This window comes from Pagrus pagrus (assembly GCF_965226575.1).
Source record: "Pagrus pagrus genome assembly, chromosome: 15".
Classification (NCBI taxonomy): Eukaryota; Metazoa; Chordata; class Actinopteri; order Spariformes; family Sparidae; genus Pagrus; species Pagrus pagrus.
This window is the reverse complement of record NC_140199.1, coordinates 22,083,833-22,108,141: the sequence shown is the minus strand read 5'-3', so window position 1 is coordinate 22,108,141 and position 24,309 is coordinate 22,083,833. Positions and strand designations below refer to the sequence as shown.

General features: G+C 39.4%; 1 protein-coding gene across 1 annotated transcript; it reads left to right on the top strand.

Annotated features, from left to right (window-relative positions):
* Positions 1–119: 119 nt before the first annotated feature.
* LOC311271070 (leucine-rich repeat-containing protein 1-like) lies at positions 120–24,309 on the top strand. The gene is made up of 14 exons (XM_084376464.1): positions 120–718; positions 9,819–9,936; positions 10,579–10,657; positions 12,357–12,446; positions 15,708–15,764; positions 15,941–16,004; positions 16,618–16,692; positions 16,934–17,078; positions 17,348–17,466; positions 18,213–18,296; positions 19,581–19,696; positions 20,679–20,848; positions 21,905–22,044; positions 22,871–24,309. The coding sequence occupies exons 1-14, from the start codon at positions 560–562 to the stop codon at positions 23,027–23,029; spliced, it is 1,575 nt and encodes a 524-aa protein (XP_084232590.1). The 5' UTR covers positions 120–559; the 3' UTR covers positions 23,030–24,309.

Here is a 24,309-nt window from a genome sequence, read left to right as displayed (position 1 = left end):
CGTGCACCCTGTGTGCCCTGTGTGTCCCATCATGGCGGCCCCGTGCGGGACGGGACTATCCAGAGGAGGGACCGGAGGGAGGAGCGGCCTGGGATGATGACGTAGGATTGGAATGAGGGAGTGAATGTTCCGGGTCAGAAACTGGACGGGAGAGGAAATTAACTCCGGGACGAGACGGAAAAACGAGAACGCTACCCTCTTCCACACGGAGATGTAGCCTGTGTTTTTGACGCTTTAAAGAGGGGGTTTTAAAAAGCGGCGTGAGACGAGGAGGAACCAAGCGGAGGAAAAACAGGTGCCTGCAAAGTAACCCAAGTGAGACGACGACGGAGAATAAATCCCATGTTCGTCGCGACAGAACGAACGTTAGCTCGGTAACGCTGCAGCGACTTACTTTCGGTTGGAGTTTCGGTGTTTGTTTCCCTGCGAGTTTCGCCTCGCGTGTGTTTGACGGTGAATTTAGTCCAGGACTGTCCCGCCGAGGCAATCTGTTGCATCCCCCTCCTGCCCGCTGTTTGTTTATCGCACGGGTACGAGATTTATTCCCACCTCCCCCGTGATGTTTCACTGTATACCCCTGTGGCGGTGCAACCGTCATGTTGAGATGATCGATAAACGCCACTGCTCCCTGCTGTATGTGCCCGACGAGATTTATCGCTACGGACGGAGTTTGGAGGAGCTGTTGCTGGATGCCAACCAACTCCGAGACTTGCCCAAGGTAAGCAGGGGGGGAAAAAAACCCGCTTCCTCTCACTGGGTTTTAATGGCAGGTTCAGAGGCAGGGTGCCGTGGCTTATTTTTGGTAACATGAAATGCGTCCCTCCAGTTAAAGTGTTTCTGACACAGAGCTGCTAACTGAGCTGATCAGGCATCCCGTGAGAGTCTGGTGGGACCTGGGGACAATAATTACGCAAGATCAGCAAGGCAGGCACCCTGTGTAGGTGGAAATTTCCCTTGAACTACACCTCCCACCACAGGTTAACGCAACACATGTGTTAGAGTGTGGGGTTTGATCATAAAACATTCGGAGTCCCAGGTGTCTCAGGCATTCATGGCCTACTGCGAAGCAAAGCACTGACATGTTGTCTGATATGTCAAACCTGTTTGGGCAGGTGATCCCATGCTGAGGTCAGACATTCCCATGACCCTTTGTCTTTACATAGAGCCATGACTGCATGTAGGGAGCACTAAAATACCTCATTCTTCCAGGGAGTAGAGTTTAATTTAATAAGATGGATAAAAGCTGAAGTCACAACTGTGTGACTCAGTGCCCTGATAAATATTAAAGGCTTATGAGTTATGGTGCTCTAGGGCAATACCTCTTCCACGGTACAGGAGAATGATATTAATTATGATATGATTTACGAGCAGATGAGGCATTTCCTCTTCCAAGTAAGACAATTGTTTCACTCAACTGTGATGTAAAGATTAAATGGTCATTATTGACATTGGAAGTAAGTATTACGGCAAAAAAGGCTAACTGAGTGCATAGGTAAAGGCCATGAACGCTTCAGAAGAAAATCCAGTAAGCCGATCTAGCGTTTAGTACGTTTTGTCAAACAGCTGGTAATAAACCCAGCCTCCAACCTCTATTCTCCAGTCTCATTTCACAATATTGTCCTGATGGGCTGCACCTAATAATCTGTCAATCATTTTAAAGATGAAGCAGTTTATGGTCCAGATACAGAGCCTGATAGCTCAGTTCAACCTCTCTACTGATACAAAATACAGATCCAATATAAGTTCACTTTTTTCCAAAATAAAAATCTGTATACCTCATCGCATGGCAGTCTTTGGAATTTAAGGAAAACCAATACTGTACTGTTTATCATCATCTTTATTCACAAGATCATGTGATCCCACAAATCCATTGTGCCAGGCTTCGAGCTATGCTGACCAGTCAACATCCTTGTGGATACTTGCAGGCATGGTGTGTGGTTTAGGTGTGACAACCAGCAGGGGAAGCGGCTGTTTGTTGGAAACAACAGTCGTCGCTCCTCAAGAGGTTAGCGTAGATGCTGCTTTAGCTCCAATTACATCAGAACTGGAGAGGAAAGAAGAGCAAAGATTTCCCGATGGTGTTTTCGCTCTTCTCTCGACTGGCTTCTGTAAGAGTTTGATTTACAAACTGGCTCCGCTGATGGCAGCGCTGTCTTTCTCTTTATCTGGTTGGCTGAAATTCGCCTTAATAGACAATCAGAGACAGATGGTCTGTCCAATCACCTGCTAAGTATTCTTTGAAAGTTCCTGCCCTTTTCCAAACTCTTTCTATTGATAACTTCCTAGATGGTTCTGGGTAACAAACCATCTTCTGCGTCAGGTTATAACGTCAGAGAAGAGTGAAAAATGATTTCTCAGTGCCCAAGGTGATGGATTCGACTTGTCTATTCACTGTGGAGACGTATTCAAAGGCCCATGAAGTCATCCTTCAGGTCAATCACTACTGGTTTGTCTTGAAAATACAAGACTACAAAACAAAACTTGACTGTAACCTTTTACAGACGCACACCTTCGTTCCCAATCACAGCGGCTCTATTGTGGTTAATAACAACCGTGTAGGAGGACTGCAGGCTACTGAATTACTGACAGTCTTTGTGAGGTGGGGACACACAAGCCTAGCCTTCTTTCTTGTGACCCTAGCGCTCTGGATTAAGTGGGATACTAGTTAAAGGATTTACATTTTAGTTCTCATGGATCAGGATGGTTCATTTCCCTACGTCCAGACTTGAAACTCAAGATCCCAAAGGTCTGACCTGCGGTTTCTCTCTGACATATAGCCTTGAGCTTCTATACTGAGTGAAAGGATGATTGACTTTGTGGTTTGTCAACATATTCCCTTTAACTTCTGCAGCCAAACCGGTTTTATTGTAGAAGTTGCCCTCAGTGGCACTCTGGGGAATGTATTTTAAGCCTGAGAAAATTGTGTTCTGTATTCTCAATGTAACCTTTAAAGCACGCAATACGGAGAGTATAGAATAAGGTTTAGTCCCACGACCTCATATAACTGAAGTCACGGTGGGTTAGATGTAAAGCCGATTGGATTGAAGGACTGTTGTGTGACTCAACAATTAGTTAAACGGCTGGTTAAATGCTATTGAACCCTTGAAGCTGGTTTATAACTGAATAGAAATTACAGGGATTTTGTCCATGAAGGGAAGAAAAGAGAGCCGACAGAATATGTTTGGACTTGGCTCGTCCATAGAAATTTGATGGAACAGAGATAATGTGAGCAACCTCCCGTGGCTGTGTCACACTGCTTACTTTGTCCATCGAAGAAAAGCACAGGAACAGGTATTCTGACTGAAAACAAAGACGCCATTATGTGTTTTGTTGTTGCCTCAGTAGTGCGTTTGTATGTGCTAGTGTTTTCTAATGAAGTCGTGATGAATCATTGACCCGAATTGTTAGGCACAGACCAATAAAACCATGAACCGACACACATCTCAGACTTTACACCTGACAAACGAGGTACTGGCAAAGTTTGCCCTCTTTCCATCGTCTCTACCACATGATGTGATTAGCAGGTGTACTCTCATTGTGACAACACACGCAAGTATGTGACAATTTGGCAATCTCTACACTCAGCTCAGAAATATTCTGAGCATGGTTAGAGGACTGAGGGGTGGATTATGTACAAGCCGACATGAGAAATTGTTTATTGTGCTCTTCGGCATGTAACTAATGTCATCAATGCTTGCTGAGTGAACCCAAGAAACGTCCAACTGGATAAACCTTTGTATCAGTGCAGTTCATTGCTCGCTGTGTGGCCTCCTCACATTTGCCTCCAAGGTGGCTAACTGAGTAAACGCCGACCACTTATATTAGCGTTGTATTAAAAGTGATGCAACAAAGCCTTGACACAGTAAACATATTTCAAGTCAATCATTTCAACCAGCAGGCAGATAAAGACATGCACAAGGCAGTAACGGTAAGATGAAACGGCAGAGGTGTGTTTTTACCGAAACAAGATGAGGCAAGTTGACGTTGAGCAGATAGTTTCAATAGTTTTACAAAGAAAAATCTGCTGACCGAGTCATGGAAACATGACACACAGGTTTGCACTGTGTTTTAATGGCTGTAGGCCCTATTTTGCTTTTTCGATTGTTTTATGTATTATTTGTGCTGAGGCGCTGGACAGAATTAGCAAACAGTAACTCGTGTCTCTTTGTTTATTCAAAGTTTCCATTCAGCAACTGGCCCTCATGATACATACCGTCAGTATACTTTCGAAATAGCAGTCGTTAGCTTAGTAAACAGCAGTCAAACAAAAAAAACCAATAGGATGAGAAGAAATACAAGCCTCGCAGGCTGTTGAAATGCTCCTGCCAGTTAGTCCAGCTTAAAAATGAATGCAGTTTCCGCGTTCTCCAACTGACACTGTAAGACTGAGATGTTGTTTGAACTGATACTGTAAGACTGAGATGTTGTTTGAATGACTGTTATACAACAACTCTTTATATCTGCAACCTATATGTATCATGGCATTAGTTAGAAGAACGACAATTAGCTGATAAATCAGTCAGTCAATCAAGAGAAAGTTAATCGGCATCCAGTTTTAAATTGAGTCATTGTTTCAGTCATTTCTCAAGCAAAAAGCTTTTGCTCTTCTTCAATGTAAGGATGTGATTCTTTTCTTTGTTATATATGATGATGATGATAGTAAACTGAGCATATTTAGGGTTCGGACTGTTGGTCAAATAAAACAAATCTGAATAGACTAACTGATTAACCGATCAGATTAATCGATAGCAAATGTAATTGCTAGTTGTAGGGCTGACCTAAATGTTTCAAAGCTTCAAAGCTTCTGACTTCTCAATGCTAATCATCATCCAAATCAGTAATTGAATGCCTCGGTTTCTTTTGTTTGGTTTAGTTTTTTTTTAAAGAGGAATTAGATGTGTCAGCTGCACCAAAAAAGAGGCAGAGGACTGATAAAGAATGAGAAATAGAGCTCCTGTATGGTGTAGATTTAGCCTCTAAACCCACACATAAAAACCAGGTGCATGTGATACAAGTGCACAGAACAATATCTGCCAATGGAAAACCGTCCTCATAAGTGCCGTCTCTCCAACAGGGCTGTGGTTGGAGGGGTTGACACTGCCATCTTATCCTTGTCTCTTGTTAGGCTCATATTATTTGCAAAATCCAGCCTATAAGCAAAAAAAAAATACATACGTTTTAGGAAAGTATGATATCCCTCGCTGAGGCTTCGAGTATTTGCAGGTAATTATCACAAGCCCATAAGATGGATGGTATTGACAGCCCTAGCTAGTTGTAGCCGAGCAATAAAATGATTAATCAATAAACACTCAGCAACAACTTTGATAATCAAGTTATTTATTTTTTTAACGAAAATTCCAAAAATGAATTGACAACTCCTGACATTGTACGATAGCATAGTGAATATCTTTGGACTGTTGATTGGAAAAAACAATTTTAATGGGGATTTGTTTACTAGTCTGTAGTCATTATCATCATCTAAGAGTTTCAAACATTACACACACAGTGAAGGTAGAGATGGAGAGAAAAAACAGAGAAGAATTCATCTTTGAGACAGGAAGTTGCAGGGTTTATGACATCTGTGAAGTGGTAAAGATAGAAGTCCAGAGCAGGAAGCTGGTGGTTGAGTTGACTTACTAAATGTCATGTGATCTACAAGAAGTTCTTGCAAAGAAAGAGGCATCATAAAGGTAGTTGTAGAGTGACTGACATGGCAGTTTAAACTCCAGTCTGTGCTGTGATATACAACACTGTATGCATGACCATGTAACCTTAGACCCTACTCAGCATTCAACACTGATGTCTTTTACTCAAGTCTTTGTAGGTGCAGGGTTGTGACCTTGCAGATGTAATTAAATTATGACCAGACAGAAGCCTAGTCCTGATGAACAAACTTCACATTATATTCATCTACTGTCAAAAATCCTACAGTCTGATGTCTTTAATGTATTTTTTAAGTACATTAATGGCTTTTTCATTGCAGTAAGCCATGCACTCTCTTCCCACAAACCGCTTTCCAGCTTCTGCTTGTTCTCTTACAAACAGTGCCGATGGTGAAACTAAAGATTCAAACATTGACTTGAAAGTTTAGTGAATGTTTAATGGGTTCTTGACTCAGCCTGTTATGGTTTTCGTCACGCATGGGTGATTGTTTGGGGCGGGCGTGGTGCCGAGTGACACCAACAGGATGAACAGGTTTGCTGTCACTAACATTTATGCAAGACTCGCAAAGCTCATGCAAATTTGTGACCACACTGATCGCACAGAAGAATCAATTATGTATCGCTCTCTGTTACTTGTTATCCCTGTCTTTATTGTTATCAAGAGATTAGGATAGTGAACATTTGAAAAAAACTGCCTTTGTTTTCTCTTGATACTGAAGGTTTCAGAGTACCTGTGTTTGCTTCCGTAGCTGCGTTTGTCAAAGAGGAGTGGCGTAGTTCAAGTAAGAAGTCTAGGAGTGCTAAACATGTTAGTAAAATAAGCCCTTGACTGAATTTGCTTTACCTCCTCATCTGCCACAGTTCAGGTTAGTTTCCTGGAAATTAACAAGTCTGTACTAGCCAAGACTTTCTTGGGGTAATCATCAAGAGATAAATCTCTGAGCTTACATTTGTGATTGAGAGACTTAGCAGAAAGAAACTAACTGGCTACACAATATAAATGAAAGGTGAAAGTGAAATTAAGGTTGTTATGATGCTAAAGCTCAGTCAGTTGTCAGGACTCGTAAGAGTGCAGGTTTGTTTGCTTGATGAAATGATGGATTAGAGATGTTTGAACTGTCTAAAAACCTTGTGCGTTTTGTAATAGGGTGCAGCTTGACTTTTGGACTCTTGGGCCTTATTTGATGTGCACATAAATAATATAATAAGCAGCTGGATCATGAGTTTAGCTAAAGAGGATCTGGCAGTCCAATAACATTGAATTAACAATGATTGAATTATGTGGTGCTTTCTATGCTTCTTTTAGTCTTACTTACTCTTGCTAAACATCCAGAAGAAGAACAATTATAGGCCTACACCAGGCTCTGTATTCTGAGGCCGGTAGCATTGAATATTAGTGGAAATGGCACAATCATTAAGAATTAATCTGAAATCATTAAGCGCTGGTAATGTACTGAATGTGGGGCTAATTTTACAACAATGAGCTGCTTGGATTAGCTCTGCACCAGCCACACTGATATAATGAACCTATTTTCAGATGAGATCCAGCAATCTCCAGATGAAACATTACATTTACCTGAGCATATAGCTCTAGGACAGTAAGTTTATATAAAGGGGAACCAGATAGGACACCAGTCTAGTTTCCTCCTAAAAAGCAAGACACTTTTTTCCTACAGCCTAAAAAGGTTGACATTTTGAATGAGTAAAGTGTTCCACTACAGTTTTGAAATCCATATGCCACTCAAACCATTTTGAGGGTGTGGAACAGGTGGTCGTAAAAAGCTGTTGCAGCTTGGATTCATGTTTGTCATAATGGATTCCGATAGTGACACACTTTCACGACAAAAAAGTAAATCAAAATTATATGGTATAAGCTGAGCTGCAATGATTGGTTGATTACTTGATCGAAAGAAAAGTAGTCAATTATTTTGATCATTGATTAATCGTTTCATTTTTCAAACAAAAATGTCAAACATTTACTGGTTCCAGTTCATGGCCAGCTGCTTTGTAACAAGCAATAGCAAGGTAAAAGGCCAGACGGGGAAATTCTAGAGGCTGTTTTTTCTGTTCATGCCAAAACATTGAAAGGAACCTGAAGCAGTATTGTTAACTACCTGCTTTACCACCACACAGGCAGGGCTCTGCCTGCTCTTGTTATGGGCGTCAAGTATGTGCTTGTGATAATTGCTTTTGCCTTTTAAATCAGAGTACCAACTGGATCTTTCTCTCTCAGGAATTGGCAATAAAGACAGATCTCTGTACTTCTACGTAGTGACCATGATATTGTCAGAAAAGCACAGTAGAGGACAGGGGTCTGTAGTAACTCTGCAAATAACGACTATTTTCATCGTCAATCAATCTATTGACTATTTTCTCAATCGACTAATTCTTTGTGCTATAAAATGTCAGAAAATGGTGAAAAGTGTGGTTCATTGTCTCCCAAAGCCCAAGATGAAGGGTCGAATCTCTCTCTGTTTGTCCACAACCCAAAGATTCAGATTCAGTTTGCTGTCATAGAGGAGTAAAGAAACTGGAAATATTTACATTTCATCAGAACATTTTGACCTTTTTTCTTAAAGAACTACAAAATGATGTGGAAATAATTTAGAAGCTGATTGAGTAGTTGTTGCAGCTCTAATGTTGGTAGAATTTAAACACAGACCGGGACAGACAGACAGGGAGACGGAAAGTTAAACCTGCTGTCAGACATCCATGATAAATTCTGTTCAATAAATGTCTGACAGTGAGGACATTTGTCCCATTAATTGCAATTCTTCAAAATTGCTTATTACTGAAATAGAGGAGATTTTTTGTCATGGGCTGCTATTTGCTTTTATTTGAAACCTTTTATTTGCTTTAAAGGTTGTACAAATGGAGCAAAGAACTGAAAGTAGAGGGGTAAAAAATTCCCCTTTTCTTATAGCTGATAGTTAAAAAAAATACCCTTGCCCATGGCAGTCCTTGTGTCTTTTTGGGATAAAAGAGTGACAGAAATAAACATGTTGAGGCCACAGACTGGCCTTCATCATCGTGCTTGTGGTCTCATACTAAACCGCCTCTCCAGCCAATCTTCGAGTCATCCGTAGTCATCCGTCATCCTAGACATATGTCTAGTCATTGCTGTAGCTTGCTGCTAGCTTCAGGTTAAGTTAATGCATTTCAACCAATTAGCAGACACTTTGTCTTGTCACTTGTCATAGCAGGAAAAGCACAGGTGTTAATTATAACATTAACGATGGCTCTGCACTATTCAAGAGTACCTGTGAGTCATGACAGTGAACCAGCACGAACAATACCAAGATCCCTCTGCTTTGTCTTCATCTTTTAATGTTTCTTCCTCTTCTTCCTCTCCTTAAAAAAACTAAAGCAGCTAAATAAATCCAGCCATCATTAGGTCTATTATTTAAACCTGTCTTTTTCAATACTGTGACATGTAAAATTGTCTTCTGTGGTAAAGGTCTATACAGTTATTCAGCTGTTAAGAGCAGCCATGCATGCAGTTATCATAACAGAGCTGATGTAATGTGTACAATATTTCAGGACACACAGATGAGTACTGAATGTTTCTGCTGAAGATGTATGAGAGTGATACAGGAATAACAACTAGACTATTATGCCCCTTCTCACACATGGTTCACCTCCTCAGGTGTTTTCACTTAATATGCCTGATTAGACATTTTGTCTCGTCCTGTTGGAGCGGGAGACGACTCACACCTTTATCTTTCGTTCTCACATAGTGGAGAACCAATGTGACTCCAATAATTGCCCCACCCAAATTCATCACAAGCAGAGGTCTAATCAGCCAGAATAATTAAAAACACTTTTAACACTCTATAAAAGTAAGAAGCAGTCATTCATTCAATCATCATTATTTCTGAAACGCTGACAAGGCGCATACTCCTGCAATACAAAACCAAGTCTCATTAAATTATGTTTTTCATTTGTGTCACCAAACTTCAAATCACATTCAGTTGCATGAAATTGGAATGAATATATTTAATTGTTGTGTCTAACTTTATAAGGGAGTGATTCTGGGAGGTAAACGAGTGCAAACTCTGTAATCAGTCCAAGATGCACCAGTGTTGTTAAAGAGCATTGCTAAAATGAAATCCTTTAAATTGTTTTACTGAATATGTATTTCTTTTCACTTTTCAGCCATTTTTCCATCTGGTGAAACTAAGAAAACTTGGCCTGAGTGACAATGAGATCCAGAGACTTCCACCAGAAATAGCCAACTTCATGCAGCTGGTAGAACTAGATGTCTCTCGAAATGGTAAGATGGGAAAATACTGTACCATTAGGTACATATTGCAAAATGTATTTCTCTGTATTTTCTTCCTAACTGCGATTTTTTGCAATCAAGCAACACGAATGAATCACATTGACAGTTTTACTCCCCATTAGTGAAACTGATGCAACGCAGAAGCATGAAAAGATGGTTTACATTAGCCTGTCTCTGGTGACGGAGACACACTCCTGTAGGCACACTGGTGAGATTTCTCCCGCAACAGAGCAGACTGCTCACAGTTGTGGCTGAAGGGTGAAACCAGATTCAGAAGGTCAACTAAGTTAAAGAAAGCACAAACAGACATTTAACACACAGTACTGAATGTGTTGAGTCATAATTACTTTTAAGAGTTGACCTTTAGGGTAACATAACTATTGAGTAATCAAACAGGTTCATCCTACACTAGATTAAACACAAAATTCCATCTTACTATTGTAGTTATGTCTTTGTTTTTTTTGTTGTTTTTTTAAAATCACTTTAGCACTTAAAGCAACTGTCTTCATCATTTTGACATGTATGGTTTAACTGCTGCTGATTTTATTGTATATTCAGTGAAGTTGGATCATGCTTTATGATCTGAGTGGAGTGATTAAGGAGTGTTTAACATGTGTCTTTTTTCTTACTCAGATATTATGGAAATCCCAGAGAGCATTTCATTCTGCAAAGCCCTCCAAGTGGCTGATTTCAGTGGAAATCCATTAACAAGGTAGTCCTACTTATGTTTTACCTCTCAAAAATACAGTACTTGTTCCTTGATCCCGCATATTTATCCAGATTTTAAAAAATGGGATAACAAAAAGCAGAGTACATCTTTGAAAATTCAAATCTTTCTTGTTGATCATCCTGCAGTTCTTAAAAAAAATCTCCCCTGCAATTCTACCTGCCATTATAAATATTTATACACTCTCCATGACAGACTGCAGATTTTGCATACTCTGCCTTTCATTGTTGGGTGAGACTGAGTCTAATTTGCACCTCAGCAGGTGCAAAAGCACATTGCTTTGCAGTATATAGTTTAGGGGGCAACAATGAATAGTGTTACAAAGGCATAGGCGTTCAATGCTTTGAGAGTGCACACACACACACACACACACACACACACACACACACACACACACACACACACACACACACACAAACACAGGGTTTTTCCATAGTAGTAACCTAATTTTCTACTCTTTAATCAGCTCTATTTTAACAGTCAAATAGAAAAAGGTCTAATTGCGCCTGTGGGTTAGCAGGAAGGTTGATGTTGTTTGGTTATCAATCTCATGTGGATATTAAAGGCCCAATCCTTATTTTTTCTGCTATATTCAGAAAATAAATTTGATTAGCAAAAATAAGTACTTTTTAAATCATCATAATGGAAAATATGGACATGATCTTGTTTAAAAACAACCTCGACAGCATCAGAAAATGGTATTAACTGTAACTTACTTATCTGTATTCACTCTTTTTATGAAAGGACCTCTTATTTGGGTTGATAGCAAGTTGTATGTTGAATTTCTGTGGTGAGAGTTGTGATTATATTAGCCTAGATTTAGTTTACACATAGCTCCAGTGTGCTTGTTCCAAATAACAGTAGCACATGATGGCTTGACAGACAGTGAGGACTTGTTGATAGCCTGCTCAATGAATATACAAAACCCAAGTTTTTAAAGCTTTGTATTCAGTAGGATCTTTGGCTTACAGTAGTTACAGATAATGTTTTGTTGAGCAGAAGAAGTCTCACAAGCCCATATTTATGTAGGATACTCAAAGAGGGTTACAAGTACACTTAGCCTGCCACAAAAATGGAAATAACCGGAGCTAAAGGGACGCAAGAAGCATTATTTTGTTTTTCCTGCTGTGGATCAAGATGTGACCACAACTACCATCGCAGTAGTCCAATCTGGTCAGCCTGCAATATTAAAGAGAATAATGGTTTTAAAGTGAAAACCAGACAAAAGAAAGTTTGCAGTCTGTTTGTCTCCATTTAAAAACTGAGAATCTGGGCACATAGTTAACTGTTTTCAAGAGGAAAAAATTCTCAGGAATTTTTGTGATTATTCTGATTTATTGTTATTAGTATTAGATGTTCACATAAAAGTTAAAACATTTGATCATAAAGCCGCACTAAGTATTCTTTTGAATAGAAAGGACAGGGCAGGAGGAAGAGATAATGGCAACAAGCATCGATAAACAACTCATGGAGAGTTTATGGCTGGGGTGTGTTAGTACTCTTGCTTAACATTACAGCCCAACAGAAAGAAAGCAACATGAACATTCAACCAGAATCTTCTAATGTTAGTCAACTATTCCCCCTTAAGTTAATTTAAAAAATATTTGTTGGAGTATTTAAAGCAGTTGTATGAAATTATTATTTATGTGCTCATGACATCACGGCCTGTCTTTTATTTCTCCAGGTTACCTGAAAGCTTTCCAGAGCTACGGAATCTAACATGCCTTTCCATCAATGATATTTCATTGCAAGTTCTTCCAGATAACATTGGAAAGTAAGTAAATACACAATGTTTCATCATACGTGTCCTGACATATCAAGTGTCTCTAGCCTTTGCCAATATCACTTTCCCACAGTTTCATAGCCAAGGCAAAAATGAAACTGTTTATCTTACTGTGAAATGAATGCTATTGATATCTATTTTACCTTCATCAAATGGTAAACAAATTATGTTTAGGATGTTTGTAACCTTACATAAATATAAATCTTTTCAAGACTTTCAAGACTACCTCTTTGTTTTGAGACATCTTGGCACAGACGTCTAGCCTGAGGTGTGAGTGTGGTTGGGGATGATAATTAATTTCATCCAATATTTATTCTGAAAATACAGAACCAATTTAATTTTCACCCTCAGCGATCTGTAAACAGACAAACAGTCTAGTGTATAAAAGCAGCTCAAGCATCAGCATCCCTTTAAAATGCATTGAGCTAAAAACATTTCTTTAGAGAGGCACTTCTGTGTGTGTTTTCTAGTGGCAAATTAGTCAGGTTGACAATTGCTGCAGTTTTTTTTAGCCAATGAACACAGTGAGAGGTCCACCTACACAGCAATTAACATACAGAAAGACACTGTTTCTTTTGAGCTTAAAGATTAAAAATGTGTGATGTTCCAGACCATTAGTAAACCTCCTCCTGCACAGCTCACTGAAGGTTATGCAGTAAATGCTATTAGCGACAGAAATACACTTAGCATGTCAAAGGGCCCGCATTTCTAAGTTCTCTTGCAATCATTTCTTCTAAAGTCTCCACCATCTTGCCGGATTGAAGAAAACATACCAACTGCATTACTCTTCACAGACTCATCAGTCAATGTTTTCTTCTTGGCTTCATTGTCGTTGTTCATAAAAGGCTTGTTGTGAGATGGCACATAATCTGCTGTAGTGAAAGCTCATGTCCGCCAACATTCTTATTCCTGTGAGGTCTCCCTTATTGTTGAGTTCAATTACAGTTGGATTTAATAACAGAACTATGTGCTTTTAAGTCAAATTGCCACAAGGGATGTTTTTAGTAGACGTTTGGAATTCAGGGGAAACTTAACTTAAACCCTTTCTGGACTTAAGGGGGTAAATTGATGCAGTCTGCTACTGTGGACATTGCTGCATCCTGTTACCTTTTTATCAAACCCTTTCTTTTTTTTAACACCAGGGTAATTTAATGTATTTTTAAAATCTGAATTATAAAAACAGATGTCGATATAGATATGTTCTTTAATGGCAGGTTTTCTGAGTGAAACTCGTGCTGACGTTGTCCAGTAGTATGTTTTGAATAATTATTGGCAGTGGTTTGGATGGCATATTTTAACCATTAGATACATGTTGAAACAGTTGGAGCTAAACTAAATAGAGATTTGTCTTGGCTTGCCACGGTGCCATAAATTAAGAATTACTGCTGAGCCTCTCGGGGATAATCGTGGATGGCGGATGAGAGCCTGACTGTGTGATCTGAGAAAAGACTCTTTTTTGCTTCTTTAGTGATCATAGGTCAGGACTTTGAAATAATACTATGCTAGTTACATATGGGCTTCTTAGACTAAATGTTAATCTGATGTCATACATGTACAGTACAGACTTTAATTAGATTAGCTGATTAATTGATTATCAAACTACTTTGGGATAAATTTAACATTTGCCAAGTAATTGATGAATCGATGAACTGTTTCAGCTCTATGGAGATCTTTGGTGTTATGGATTAAAGATTAGATCTTTACACTGATAATGGTCCTTCATAGGCTAAAATAAATGAAGTTGTGCTATTTGTTGAGCATTTTTTATGTTCTGGATATTTTCTTAGTTAGATATTCAGCAACATGTTAAACTTATCATTGAAGACTTCGAACAAGCATCAGAGCTAGGATGGATTTAAACGTTTGCTTGCTTTGACCTCAATGTTGCATTTGAAATGTCATTTACAAGGTTTTTCCTGTACAGAAATGATTTCAATCCCCTCCAAAAAAGTTTTATTTTAGAGAGAAACTCATGGCTATAACAGCTCATATTGTTCATGTTATTTACCATGGCAACGGCTACAAACTGAACACACAGCTGGAGCTTTTACAGCCGCAGCCACTGATTTACATTATTTTGACTGTGCACACAGTCTAACAGGGTTACCTCTATGGCATGCACAGTCTTCCTTAAGTTCAAGAGATCTCCTAACAACCTTCCCCTCATGGTACGGCATGTGCCCCACATATGTCCCACATCTATCTTACATAACTCAGTGACTTGAGGCCTGCTCTCTGTCAAGGGAAAAAGGTAATGAAAACCATAACACAGTTGGAAAAGTGAATAAGATAAATGTGCATGGGGTTATCTGTGGTGTACTTCCTGAGTTGGTAGTGCTTTCCGATTTAAAAAAAAAAAAAAGGCTTTCGCAGAAACCTGAGACACTTGCAGTTTGGGGATTGTTTTCATTTTTTTTCCTATCTTTTGGCTCTGCGATCGGCTCTTGAGAATGAAAAACAGAAGACTGATGAAAAGTAGTTGTTGTATTCCATGTTGTCACATTTGAGGGCCAGTCACTCAAGATAGATTTTATGTAGATTAAATTAATAAACACTTCAAACATACCTTCTAGTTTCTATTAGTCCCTGTGGCTCAGTCTACATGGGTCACATTTATTTGATCACATTATGAATGTAATCTGTCGCTGTAAAGGCTTCAAGAGACTGAAAAGAAGTCTTCAAACTATTTATTATAATGTCTATTTTGTCTTAGTTTAGCTCAGCCAATTGACTCATAATGTTAGTTGGTGTTTCAGTGAAATGTTGAAAAGGATGTTGACACTTTGGTCTGACTCTAATACCACATGAAGGCTGAGTTATTTATTCTGGGTTCTTCCACAAGATGGACTTTGTACTGCAATAGTTGGCTGTTATAAAATCTTCCATTAATTGGCTCCATGTACAGTACTGAGGCGCACATAGGCAGCGTTGCAAAAAGATAACCCTGTACTTTGGTCTCTGATGCCACTCAGACATTTTGTTCTTCATTTTAAGTATGCAGCACGTGTTTATGCTGTCGAGATTTTACAGACATGATAAGTCCGGCACACCTCCAAAGTACTTCCTGTTCCCAGATATCTGATTGCAAGGATAATAACCATTTTAGCTAGAAACTCTATTTTCTCCCACTGTACACTCAGAGCAATCATATGTATTATATGTCCGTCTTGGGGAGATATAGAAACTGCAGCTCATGTTTTCTTGGCATTTTCAGAAACATATAATCATCATTCTTTTTGCCTGTCATTGCAGTCTGGTCAATTTGGCATCACTAGAACTCAGAGAAAATCTGCTGACATTCCTGCCAGAGTAAGTAATCAACCAACCGCACAGCCTGTGTGGATATATTGTTATAGCCTATAACTTTGAAGTATACTTTGATGTTCTTTAATTATACATTTTGATGGAGCACCTTTATTGTGTTAACAGAGGTTAATAAGTTATAGAACATGCAGAAAGCCTCTGACTTTTCTTTTCCTCCACAGGTCACTATCTTTACTTCACAAACTTGAAGAACTTGACCTAGGAAATAATGAGCTATACAGTTTGGTGAGTTTTTATTTGTAATTTTCTGGATGCAGGGGAGCTTGTTTACTCACAAACTGAGCAGAAAAAAACTTTTCCCATTTCCTTGTTCTTGTCACGTCCAAGTAGATTAGCATCCCTCGAGAACAGCTTTCGCCTCTTATCACCCAGATGGGAGGATGACCATCTGCCTTGAGCTTTAGTTTTAAGTTGTAATCTTGTGTGAGCGGTCAGACTCTGATGGTGAATGATTTACTGGCACATCAAGCAAAGCACAGTCAGGCAGCCAAGAAAGGACTCTTCATGTGCTTTGTTTTATGTCCTATTTATTCTTCAGACCTGTGACCACTGAGCTTGATTTCTTTCCATTTTTGGATGCTGCCTGATGTTTTTTCTGCTCTCAGTTGTGATAATAGAGAATAGATTTTAAATATATTAGAGTGTTGAGGAACTGTATTTTCATTCATTTCAGTGCTTAGACTTCCAGTGGTCTTCACCTCGCTGTGTGTGCAAAGAAGTTATTTTATCCTATACACTTATATTGTATTTTCTGCTCTGTTTCCTTGTGTTTTCGATTCCTCTTCTATTTTCCTGACTCTCACTCTCTTCAATTCCCACATTTCTTCCTCCCACATAGCCAGAGTCAATAGGCTGTCTTGTCAGCTTGAAGGACTTGTGGCTGGATGGAAACCAGTTGGCGGAAATACCTGCAGTAAGCTATTCACCCAAATACTTTTTGTATTTGAGATTCGACAAACAACACACCTAACTAACAGTTTTGGACAAAAAAATATCCACTGCAAGATGAGAAAACCCTGTCTCAGAGTCATGTGAATATAAATATAAAGTAAAAAGACACGTAACATTATAAGAGCGGCCACATGTGTCGATATACTGCTGTATTATTGTCACTCACATATTGGCTCACCACCAGTCTCTTCTCTGAACTTTAGGAAATGGGCAGTATGAAGAGCCTGTTGTGTCTGGATGTATCAGAAAACAAAATGGAGCGACTTCCAGAGGAGTTGGGCGGTCTGGTGTCGCTCACTGACCTGCTGGTGTCTCAGAACCTCATCGATGCTCTACCAGAAAGCATTGGTAAGTATGTGGACTCTCCCAGCTCTTCAGTAGCATTATTATACTATCTTGCAAGCCTTTTTTTCTGATAGTTTATATTTGCTTTTTGGGTAATTCGTACAGATGGGAAAATATATTTTGTGTAAAATAGTTAGTGTTAGACCCATGGAACAAATGATGCTTAATGTGAAAAATAAATATTCACATCTCAATAACTCTTCATCAGCCTGCTGATCAATGTCTGAAAAATGTGGATTTTGATTAAGATATATATATTTTTTTCTTTGCAGGAAAACTACGGAAACTTTCAATATTGAAAGCTGATCAGAACAGGCTAACGTATCTTCCGGAGAGCATTGGCAACTGTGAAAGCATTACTGAACTTGTGCTCACAGAGAACCAGATACAGGTGTGTTTGCACTACATCACTGTGGGATCAGCACTTCCATGCTTATTTTAGCTGGCCCATGGTAACCAGGGCAATGTGCCGACTGTTAAAGAAGATTAGGTTATAATTTAAAATAAAATAATTAGTTAGAAGCACAGTTCCAAAAGCACCACTGGGTATTATTCAATAAGCCAAAAAGCATACAATAATCTACATTTTATGCTAGGCTATGCTTTTAAACAGATTGAAAGCATTAGCACAGCTTCGTAATTAATCACTGACATGTTAAACATCCGAAGTCTGACAGGAATACATTGAGTTGTGTGGGGATTGGCCAATCAACTAAGCAATAGTGGAAAACACTTCTAAAATGTAATTATGGTTACTGTATGTCCTCATATTAGTTACAGTCAAGTTTATGAGTGTAAAGATCCGATAATTAAAGGAAACACTATTATTTTAGCACTAGACTAAGGGCAGAGGGAGGACTTTGTTCCCAAAACAGATTTAAATAGCTCAGGATATGTTGTTATTGATGCACTTACTCACAGTAAAACAATGTTTGAAAGCTACATCCAGGGGATCTGTACTTGGCTGCTCTCACCAGTCTGCTTTTCTGTTTTCTGTGTCGTATGAAGGACTGTATGAGCAACATGTCTCCCCTCGTCTCTGAGAGCTCTACACTGTGTAGTGTATTGTATTTAAAAGTGCACAAGCACAAAAGGTTCTCTCTCATTGTTGATTGGATTTATATATATTACTTACAGAGTTTGCCGAGGAGTATTGGAAAACTGAAGCGACTTTCCAACTTCAACTGTGACAGAAACCAGCTCACATTATTACCTAAGGAGGTAAGCTTTTCATATATCAACCAACATAATTTCGCTGAACAGTAAAAGTGTGTTGAGAGGCAATTTCATCAACTGTTGGTCCAAAACTTAAAGTGAAAAGTTGAAAAATGTAAGATTGAAAGCTAACCAGTCCAGCACTGACTGATCGCAGTGAGTGGAGCTGCTTAAAAGAGTACTGGGCAAAAAAAGTATGTATGTATTTCGGCCGATATAACCAATATATAAGTATCAGAATTCGTCACTCCTTAATAGTGATATGGGTATCAGCCCCAAAAATTGGTTGAACTGCTGTTAATTTAGACTCTAACAATTGTTATGTAATTCTTTATCGCAACCGTTCTCAAACTGTCTAAAGTTCATTCACGTTTGGATCAACAATGCTCTCACTTGTCGCGCTCTCTCATTTCACTTTCACTGCTCAGTCTTCTGGCTCGTTCAGCTCCGTCTTGAGTGTCTCCATTGTGTTTGTATGTGGAATTTTTTTCGAACCTCTTGTCTGTTTAAGTGAAGGCACGCCTGCTTTAAAACTTCATCTGAAAGGCTCCTTTAGACGCCGTACAATGCCCCTGTGTCTTAATGATGCAAAGAGCGTAGTGTCTGCAGTGAAATAACAGTCGGCCTAGATCATGAATTAACGGCGATGGTGTCACTGTTTTCTCAAACCCCCCATTGCATGACATCCTGAACAATCGCAGTGTAACCATGGCCCCAGTATTGATTTGTGCCTTGTTGAGCTACTTGACCATTGGTCCAGTTGTATGGATTCTATTGATTGTTGATTAGTTGCTCATAACACATTTTCTCTGGTAGAATTGTGTCCGTGCATACATGGAAGCAGACATAATAATGTATTTGTTTCAGAATTTGTCTGTTCCTCGTCTGCTTTGTTTACTAATTACTCTTTTCGTTTCTTTTTGTGAATGCAGCAAGTGCCTATCATAAATTGATTAGCTTAACCTTTTATCACGATGAATCTCTGTAACAGCATCCTGCTCAGGTCTGAACAGATGAATGGATTACTACTGCAGTTTAACTGTCCCATCAAGTCTCTGCTTTGTCTGGCTACTAGGCCTAATTGTTCCTAATTTTAGGTCCATCTGCTACATCCCATTGACGTTTAACTGCTCTGCAACTGAGATCACTAATTCTGGGACAAAGTGGCCAAATGCTGACGACAGATTTACTCTGGTTTCTTTTGTCCTGACTCTGTTAAACCACCATGTGTGTCTGTCTATGCTATGTTTTCATGCTGTACTCTGACTTACACTGATCATGTTGTTATAGATCGGAGGCTGCAGCGGTCTGAATGTCTTCTGTGTACGAGAGAACAGACTGATAAGGATACCGGCAGAGCTGTCACAGGCCACAGAGCTGCATGTGTTTGACGTGTCTGGAAACAGGTTTGTATAACAACAGGCTCACATCCAGTTTCACTCATCTCTTGCTGGCAGAGAGGAGTGAATACCGCCTTATCACTAAAAACACATTGTGCTGTAGGTGATTTGGAGACTTGGCAATTAAATAGTAATGATAATGATTTATCTACCTTGATCAGGCTTTAAAATAATATCACAATATTTTTGGTATCCAGGCTTGGGAGGGTTAGGTTAAGAATGTATTCTGATACAGTTACTAATTACATGTTAAGAGTTGTACAATATTACATATTATTAAAGTAATGTAACTTGATTACTTTCTGTTACTTTTGGGTTACCTCAGTACCAAACACAGGCAAACAAAGACTAGAGAAAAGAAATATAAAAAAATTTACCTTGATTTAATCTTGTGTGTATTCGTTAAGTAATCCATAATATTTCCCTTTTTTACTGAATGTATTCGTCATCTAAGTACATATTTTTTCTGTAACTTTACCAGAATAAAGCTGCTTTTGTTTGTATCCAAATTTTGTAATCCTGTTACATGCATTCCATTACTCCAAGAGTCTGACAATATCTTAAATGTGAGATGATATAGACTCTAATACCAAGCTAACAATATAGTATTGGTATTGATAAATATTTGGTGAAATACACATTTTCTTTTTTTAAATTCCTCAACATTACTTTTTGATGTTTTTTCATATTACTCACCGTCAGTCAGGTTGTTTTGGCTGTGGTTCCTTGCCACTACCTGTTTTGGGCCAAGCTTTGTCTTCAGAGGCAGCTGCAGGAATGTCTGCTGCTTTAGTCACACACAAACACGTTCCCCTCGATGTCTGGAGAGCGTCTCCCCTCCTCCACATTGTCAAAACAACAATGAAGTTCCTCATCCTAATGTGACATAACTGCTAATCCAAAAATGTGTACCTGCAGGTGCCGTGCGGTTTCTGTAAATCCTGTGTGAAATGAGCAGGTTAGTGATTTATATCCTGTTGGTTTGCAGGCTCCACCACTTACCGATGTCACTGACCACGCTACGACTGAAGGCCTTGTGGTTGTCAGAAAACCAGTCGCAGCCTCTCCTCACCTTTCAGACGGACGAGGACCCTGACACACGCGAGAAGGTGCTCACCTGCGTGCTGCTGCCTCAACAGCCATGTGATCCAGACAAAGGTAATGTTTTAATCAAGTGGAAGATAATGCTCAGATGTTTTGAATAACCACCATGAATCATCTGTATTATCAGGAGCACTGACTGTATCTCGACATTTTCCTGTCTTCATCAAGCAGATCAGTGTCTCCATGTTGCTCAAGTGTCGGGCTTCTCCCAGAGTAAAGTGACTTGGTGCCAACACTGTGACATTTGAGTAAGAGTCCTCATCAGTTGTCGCATCATCTCAGAGTATTTAGTGCCCCGCGGTTTTTGATGACATTATCACATGATCTGCTCGGGGAAGCATGCCGTGTTCTGCGCCCTCTGATCCTTCCCTGCAGTATCTTGTCGATTATGAGGTCCTGTAAGGGATCACAGAGCCTATAACAGATCAGGGCCTCTCCTGTCCCTTGAGGCCCTTCTTGGTTATGTTTTTCAGAAATGCGGTGGATTGGGCAGCTAAAGAGGCTTAGCAGCGGCTGGCCTGCTGCCATTAAAGGCTCACCCAGTGGGTAGAGATGTGGCTGAGGGCTAGATATATCTCTGCCTGATACAACAGGTTATTGTCATTTTTTCCTTTGCTGTCGTCCACAGCCTTGAGGCCTGAACATGCAGAGTGTTTGTGATTCACTGCAAAATATTTGTTCCTTGCTTGTCACTGTACTTTGCATGTGAAAAGATGTTTGCCTCTCCTTCAAATGAAAAGGGGGCTTGTATTCATTCATTTTTGTGACGTGCTGCCTCTCAGAGGGTGAGATGCAGATATAAGACTGGTGGAGGTCAGATGAGCGAGGCTGAAGCTGAGGTTGGGGGCAGGGAAGATTGTGTTGCTGTAAGCCTGTGACTAAGCTGGGATTTGAAACTGTGATCTGGCAGTTTCAGGCTCCCGGTTATGTGACAGCTTTCATTTCTTGAGTTGGCAGATTGCAGAGAAGCAATCATAACAACCATATTGATTTTAATCTACTGAAGTATTCACTTCAACTAGCACTCTGTAATTCCATCTGAGCATGCTGATGTGTGCATGAATTCCAGTAATGCGAATTGTGTTGTGTCTTTTTAATACACGACCACAGGCTCTGATAATCTTGCCCGCTGTGGAGCCCTGGAGAGCCTGGTGAATGACATGGCAGATGACACGTGGGACAACAAAGCAGTGAACAGGATCAGTGCCATTCACTTCCTGGACGATGATGAGGAGGAGGATGATGACAAGGTGAGCAGGCCCGAGGGCAAATTTCACAGCCATCCATTGGGCGGCTGGTGAAATTAGTGACAATACACTTCACAACACAAATATTAACCTGCTGGTGGTGCCAGAGGAAAACTCAGTGGATCAAAGTCAATAGGGTTCATCCTCCAGTTACTGGCAATACATTATATCAGGGCGCCATCTAATGATACATTTAAAAATATCTATCTATAGGCGATTGTTTTTTACAACTAACATATCTATCATTCCAGTCACCCTCTCTTAAAACAAACAAATAATACTGAAGTACTTGACTTGGTTAAAGCTATTTTCTCACTCATACACAGTCATTAAAGTAAACAGAAAATATAAAATGACAGATAAACGTTAGAAATTATATCACCCCAGATGAAGGAAAATCAATTTCAAGGATTTTCAATGATAATCGTAGTACATCATGCCTGGGTGGGGACAAAAAGTCAGCGTCTGTCTTGTTGTTTCAGCCGCCTTAAACAAAGTGCTGAGGGATTCTCTGCTGAGGGAAGTGTTTGTTTATAGTATTTGTTCCACCTGTGAAAAGTAATTTCCAATTTGCAGCGCTTACACAGCACCACATTGCTGGGTCTAAAAATCTGCCATACTCCCACACTCTAGATAATTGCGAGCAGCAAGGTTCAGCCATACATTATATAGATATTGAGATATTTCATTCTGGACCAAAGTAGTGCACTGACATCCACATTAGCAGCCAGTAGCACGACTAAAAACTGTGGATTCCTTTGTTTTCCAGATGTAAACAGTTGCTCTTTGTGCTGCAGTTAAAACAAATAAACTGTTTCCCCTCAAACAGGGAACACTACTTCGCCGGGCCACGCCTCACCCCGGTGAGCTGAAAACGATGAAGAAGGCGGCCGAGAACCTCCGCAACGACCTGAACGCTGCCAAAGGCCTGGACTCCAACAAAAACGAGGTCAATAACGCTGCAGACAGAGTGACAACGTCTGTGTGACCTTTTTTACCTCAGAAATGTTTTTTACCTCCTGTGTCTCGCTGTGTCGTCCTGCACAAACCTCCCCCGCAGCCCCCCTTTTTTTCTTTTACCTACGAACCCCCGGTGTGGCCTACCCCTCCTCTGATTAAACCCCAGGACGCCTGTAACCTTCCGCCATCTCCAGCCCTGTGTAAAAAAAGTGTTTGACTCAGTCTATCAGGGCCGCCGTGCCTTCCTCTTTTTAATTAATGTCCACAGCAATAATCTGCACAGAGACGCTCCTTTAAAAAGATATTTTAAAGATTTATTACTTTTTTAAATGCCTCTTTTTAAAATATACTTTAGGTAGTTGCACTATTATAAGTCGTTATAATATGGTCAAACCTTCGTAAATGTATTATATTTGTTCTATATCTATTTTTAAAACACTGGGTGAATATTTCTTTTTACATTTTGGGCAAACATAAAAGCAGGAGTTTTTGGACCTACTGATTAAGGATTATTGTATAGTCTCTTGTGAATATTGATACTTTTATACTTTTTGGCAGCTCTAATGTAAATAAAAATGTATAGCAAACTTCTTAATCAGTTTCAGATTTTTAAATTTCTTTTTTTCTTGGTACTTTTTCTTCTTTTTTTTTTTTTTCTTAAATCAAAGCAATGAACAAAACACAGTCACTAATGTCTTATTCAATCCGTATAATAATTGTCATTGGGTGAGTGGACGGCCTTGACTCCTGTAAAACATCTGGACTTATTTTTGGATAATAAATAGATTTGATGAATTAAGTTTGGATTTAAGTACTGCACATCAAACTTTAATTGCTCATCTGCAGTGTAATTATGCAGACGTAACAATGCTGTCTTATTTATATATGCTGCTGTGCTTCACTGCTTTGCAATGTTTTCAAAAAGATGCCAAAAACAGCTGTATTTTTTAAAAGTTTTCTCTCTTTAACTAAGAGTATTGTATAGATTAATCATCGGAGGTTTGGTGAGAATGAGGTTCGTACCAAGAGGATGGCATCCTTTAAAAAGGCAGTTGTTAGAAGTTCCACTTTAATGCACTTCTCAGCGTTTCTTAAATCCTCTTACATGGTACATGATAAATTGTATTATTTTGTCTTTAAAATTGATTGCAAAAAGTGGACCAGAGAAATCGGTTCAAGTGTTGGTTTTTAATGTTTTTAATTATTTTCTGATCAAACTGCACAAAAGAAAAATCTCACAGGGGCGCTGTGCCTTGAGATTTTGATGACTTTTTAACCACTGATCAATAAAATGAGTGCAACACTAAA

Bases quoted from the DNA above. Each gene is read 5' to 3' on its own strand.
- LOC311271070 (XM_084376464.1), top strand. From the start codon at position 560: ATGTTTCACTGTATACCCCTGTGGCGGTGCAACCGTCATGTTGAGATG. The intron at 16,693-16,933 runs GTAAGCTATTCA...TCTGAACTTTAG, and splicing joins AGTTGGCGGAAATACCTGCA to GAAATGGGCAGTATGAAGAG. The intron at 17,079-17,347 runs GTAAGTATGTGG...TTTTCTTTGCAG, and splicing joins TGCTCTACCAGAAAGCATTG to GAAAACTACGGAAACTTTCA.